This window comes from Dioscorea cayenensis, chromosome 17, assembly GCF_009730915.1.
Source record: "Dioscorea cayenensis subsp. rotundata cultivar TDr96_F1 chromosome 17, TDr96_F1_v2_PseudoChromosome.rev07_lg8_w22 25.fasta, whole genome shotgun sequence".
NCBI classification, from domain to species: Eukaryota; Viridiplantae; Streptophyta; class Magnoliopsida; order Dioscoreales; family Dioscoreaceae; genus Dioscorea; species Dioscorea cayenensis.
In genome coordinates this window covers 18,685,556-18,691,177 of record NC_052487.1, presented here as the reverse complement: position 1 = coordinate 18,691,177, position 5,622 = coordinate 18,685,556, and the positions used below count along the sequence as shown (strand labels likewise).

The 5,622-nt window shown below is 33.8% G+C and overlaps 1 protein-coding gene across 1 annotated transcript; it reads left to right on the top strand.

The window, feature by feature from the left end:
* Positions 1 to 887, top strand: LOC120280906 (enoyl-CoA delta isomerase 1, peroxisomal-like). Its single transcript, XM_039287879.1, has one exon. It carries the CDS (start codon positions 140 to 142, stop codon positions 866 to 868), a length of 729 nt encoding a protein of 242 aa, XP_039143813.1. The 5' UTR covers positions 1 to 139; the 3' UTR covers positions 869 to 887.
* The last annotated feature ends 4,735 nt before the right edge of the window (positions 888 to 5,622 follow it).

Here is a 5,622-nt window from a genome sequence, read left to right as displayed (position 1 = left end):
GGTTCCGTTGAAATTTCTCAAAGTCCCGTTTGGAATCCGAAATGAGGTGGTCCCCATCCATCACCCTCCAACCAAACCATTCATTATATAAAAACACAATCAAATACAAGTTTCATTTCAAACTTTTAGAAAGAAAGACATGTGTACCTTAGAGAAGCGCGGTAGGGTGTACCTCCTCACCTTAACCGGTTCCGACGAGCACCGCCTCAATCCAACGACCCTCGGATCCATCCGCTCCGCCATCGCCCAAGTCCGCGCCGACTCCGGTGGCCGGGCCGCCGCCCTCGTCACCGCCGCCGAGGGGAAGTTCTTCTCCAACGGCTTAGACCTCGCCTGGGCCCGTGTCTCCCCGTCCGATCGTACTCGTGAACTTGGCTCCGCCCTTCGAGCCACGATCGCCGACCTCATGTCCCTCCCCATGCCTACCATCGCCGCCGTCACCGGCCACGCCGCGGCCGGCGGCTTCATCATCGCCCGCGCGCACGACTACGTCGTGATGCGCGGCGACCGGGGGTTTGTCTACATGAGCGAGCTGGACATCGGCGTGCCGATCGCTAGGTATGCGATGTCGGTGTTGAGATCGAGGATCACGGATGCGAGGGCTCTGAGAGATTTGTTGCTGAGACCGGAGAAGATGAAGGCGGGGGAGGCGGAGAGGATGGGGGTGATTGATCGGGCGGTGGAGGGAGGGGCGGAGGAGACGGTGGCTGTGGCGGTGAGGATGGCGGAGGAGATGGCGGCGAAGGGTTGGGATGATAGTATCTATGCTTCGATGCGGAAAGGGGCTTTTCCCCAGGTTTTTAGGGATTTGGGATTGGCCGAGGACACTGATGAGGATATCTCCAGGGTTTTCATTTCTAAGATTTGAGGAACAAGAACGAAATGAGTTTTTAATAAATAAAATTATGTTATGATAATCAATAGTGTACGCAATTAAATTATTATTTAAGTGTGAAAGTAAGATGTATTCGATGGAAAATGATAAATGGTGTGTGATGGTCACTGATGTCCATTGAAATATATTTTTTTCTTTTTACAAAGCCGGCATAAAGCACGGTTAGAAAATTAAAAAAATAAATTCTCTTGTCTTAAAACAATAACCTGCGTAATAATATTTAGGTCCTACAATATTGATAAAGAATACTTACTCATAATTGCCATGTGATAATGCCCTGTGAGGGGCGGACCAACCAAGATTCGTTTCTCAAAAAATTATTGTTTCGTAATCCATTTATTACAAATTAATTTATATATAAAAAAAATTATATTTTTTAAAAAATTACAAATATTTATTAGTTGAAACCGTGATTTTTATTAGTTTAGGATATAACATATAAAATATATATTTTTTAAAAAATTATTTATAAATATATATATAGAAAAAATAATTATAAAAATTTATTATTTTGCCCCTTAATTTTTTTATTTTATTTTGGATAAAAAAATTGTAAATGTATATTTTTTAAATTTTAAAAAAAATCTAAAATATTTATAATTTTTAAATGAGCACTCTTTTCTTTGTTCTTCTAGTTCCGCCAGGTATAGCAATGGTTTGTTCAGGAAAAAAAAATTTAGTGCAATTTATTTTAAAATTAAAAAAATAATATATTTTTATTTTTTTTAAACTAACTTTAAAAATCAAATTTTGCAAACCTTTACTAGTAACTTACAAATATGATTTTTTTCCCCCGGTTTTTAATAAATTTTATGGTTCCATTTTATTAAAAAAAAACTTACAAATATGAATCCTATGGATGACGTGGCATTCATTAGGAGAGAGAGTATGAGTGATGTGGATGCCACCCCATTCATTAGGAAGAGTAATTTAAGAACCATATATTGAATAAATAGCATTCCTCAAACATGTTTATTTGAATTGTTTTTTAAAAACAACATTTTGAAAAATATAAATATAAATATTTCTTTAAATACTGATTTGAATACATATTATAATAAAATCATTTTTTGCTTACTAAATTTTATAATAGAATTATACATAGATTCTAAAATAGGTATTTATAGTTCCAAACATCCTAATTATAAAGATTTTGTTTTTTTAATCCTAATTTCTATATAATTTAATTATGTACAATCCGAAGGTGTCAAGCGTTATTGAACAAATATTTTTTAAAATATAGGTAAAATACATGATTTAGTCCCTCTAATATAGTCTATCCCTTTTGTCCTTCTAACATAATTAATCTCTAGGAGGTCTTTCTATTTTAATATTTGGAAAATATAAGTCCTCATAATGACCTTTTAAGGATAAATTATATTAGAGAGGACTCATAATGACCTTCTAAGGACAAATTATATTAGAGACGGATTTACATATCTCAAATATTAAAATAGAGAGACCTTTTAGGGACAAATCATATTAGAGAGACCAAATAATTATTCTACCTAAAATATATTTAAAAATAATTCTATTTTCATTTATTTTAAAATGAAAAAAAAACCTTAAAAACGTGACACAACATGCTTTTAGTTTTTTAATTTCTTACTGTATTTTAAGGAATCTTTTTTTATGATTTTTCTTTATTACGCTTTTAAAAATTTTTGGAGTTAAAATATTGATTTATTTTGAATGATAAGCCCAACACCAAACCCACTTTTAGGAAAATTAGGGTTTTAGAATGTGAACTGCCCCAATCCAATGGGGAACCTAGTCTTCACAGGGATTAGGAATACCCTGTCCTGTCCTGACTCCAGCCCTAAAATCATATAATTTAAATTTTAAATTTATTATATTATATTATATCATAAATATCTAAATAAAAAGTTTTTTTTTAAATAAAGAAAACTTCTGTATATGTGGTACTCTTGGACTACTTATAAAATTGTATTTACTAAACTTTTATAGACCTTTTTAACTAATATTTAATTTCCAAAAATACTATTTATAAGAAAGGAATAGTAAAAAACAAGGAAACCCAAAAAAGGTGTGTAAAATCCAAGGTTGTCAGACCCGGCCCGGGCAATAACCCGGCTAAGCCCAGGGGTCAGGAGTCAATGGGTTCGTTCGGGTCAAACCTTGGTTGAATAATAAAATATAAAAAAAATATTATAATAATTAATAATGAGCAAATATAATACTAAACCTATAATTATAATATTAAAAACTACTCAAATTTGATATTTAAATTGATAAATGACCTTATATATAATAGTGTTTTCTAATTATGTCATTTATTTTTACATTTTATAAATATTTATAAATTTAATATATTAATATATAATTATCGAACTTCTCTCAGGTCATTTATTTATTTATTTGTTTTTTGGTTGATTTTGTTAAAATAGATAATATTGTAAAAAAAATTTAAACATTATGACCCGATTGAACAGCCCGGGTCATCGGGTTAACACCGGGTTTTTTAATATCCAGTTTAATGGGGTATACCCGGGCCGACCACATGGCCGGTCCTCGGTTTTTCCGGTTGAATAGGTCTAACCGGTCCGGATCTTACAACCTTGGTAAAATCGGATGAGATGGAAAATATATCCCACATATTCCTTGCCCTATTAACAATAATATAGGGATCTTAATTAAATTATCATTAACATTTGTTTCCATATCTATACTATATACTAATTCTATCCCTGGTGATCTTAAAAACCGACATGTGGTAAACTTAAAATTAAGAGTTTTGATGGTCCGCAACAGAAGCAATCCTAACATTTTTCCAAATATTTTTCAAATCTATACATAATATTAATTTCATCCCTAATAGTCTCTGCATTTGAGACGTGGTACATTTTCATTAAGGTTCTGGTGTTCCGCATGATTATCTTAACCATTTTTGATCAACTTATTCATTCTCTCTCTCTCCTCTCTCTTTTCTCTCCTAGAACAATGTCATTATCATTGTTATTAAATGTTGGGGACACCTGATTTTTTGATTGGATTTGCCTTTGACTTGTTATGTTGTAGGCTTCATATTTTTTGTTTTTAACATGATCCTATAATGTAGCCATGTGTAGGCCTACATGCTGATAACCATCAAAGCATCTCTCCCTTCTTAAGCATGCATATTAGTCCACAACCAGCATACATTCCTAAAAAGGAAGCCAAAAACCCTAGTTTGCTTCCATTGCTAAAATCAAGAATGACACAGTAGATAAACAGTTCTAATTCAAAAACTCACAAGAAACAAAATAATTCAATTCAATTCATCGATCCCCATTTATAAACTCTAAAACAAATATTTATAGAGACATGAACTAAGAACAAAATAGTAAATAAACTAAAATAATTACAAAATACTAGATAATTAAATAAAACTAAAATAACTAATAAAACTAAGATAATTTAAAATTCTAAAATATTAGGCACCATACTGTGTCATTCACCCCCACTCACGAGAAACTCAACCTCGAGTTTTAAACTGTGCAATTAAGCTTGTGATTAGATATTTCATCAAACCATCACCATTCAAAAATTTCAATTTCTTCATCTTGAAATTTTATTATTTAGTAGCTTTATTTCTCTTCCTCTTCGAAAATAACCACATCTTTAGCTTTGATTCTTTAAGAAGCTCCGAGAAATCCTTCTCATTGGTCTTCTTTTCTTCATCAACATTTTTCCAATCAACTTTTTCAACTTTTTCCATCATAAATGATAGTATTGATAGCGTTATTTTTAATCAACTAATGGCTTTGAATTTGTCTTTCATCTGCTTCAAATTCATTTTCCTCATCGCCATCTGGCTCACAAATAATTTCTTTATTCTTCTCTATAATGTTCACAGTCTTCCTCAAGTGACATTCATTTGATTTGTGTCCAGGTTGATTACACCTAAAACACTTTGCTACAACAAGTTTCGTATAGGGATTTTCTGCTTTCTTGATTTCTTTATCTTTCCCTTCTTGATCTTTTCCTACAATCTCTGTTGTCTTGTTCCTTCTGTATTGGTTGTTGTTTTTATTTCTACGATCTTCAAACTCTTCTGTGGACTCTTCAGCTTCATAATCTTCATGGTTCTTCTAACCTCGTTCTTGTTGCATTAACTCTCTGCCTTTAGGGCCATATTCTTCACCTCAGATAAGATTCGGATAACTTGTACGCCGATTCTCTCTGAGTGATGGCCTCAACCCTTCCAAATACCTCGCAACCTACTGCCCTTCTGACTCAAGGAGATTGTTTCTTTCAGCCAGTCTCATGAATTCTGTAGTGTATTTATAGACAGATCGATTGTCCTGTTGACAACGTTGGTACTGCTGAAACAGGATCTGCTCAAAATCTGGGGTAGAAACTCCTTTTTTAATAAATACTTCATCATGTACCAAGTTCGTACAGGACCTTCACCTTCCTATTCTCTCCTAGATTGAATATGTTCCCACCATGCCGTCGCTCCCCCTTTCAAACGGTATGCCACCAAACGGACTCACTTCGCTAGAGGAATCTCCATATAATCGAAAAATCGATCTATTTCTGTAATCCAATCCATAAATTCTTCTATACCCATGCTTCCATTGTAAGAAGGAATGTCCACCTTCTAGTGGAAATCCCCATTGTCCCTTTCAACACCTCCATGATGATTTCTCGCCCTTTGACCCTCATATGGTTGATGACGACCAAACCGATTCTGTTCAAAATCGTCTTTTTCCTCTGAATCATCG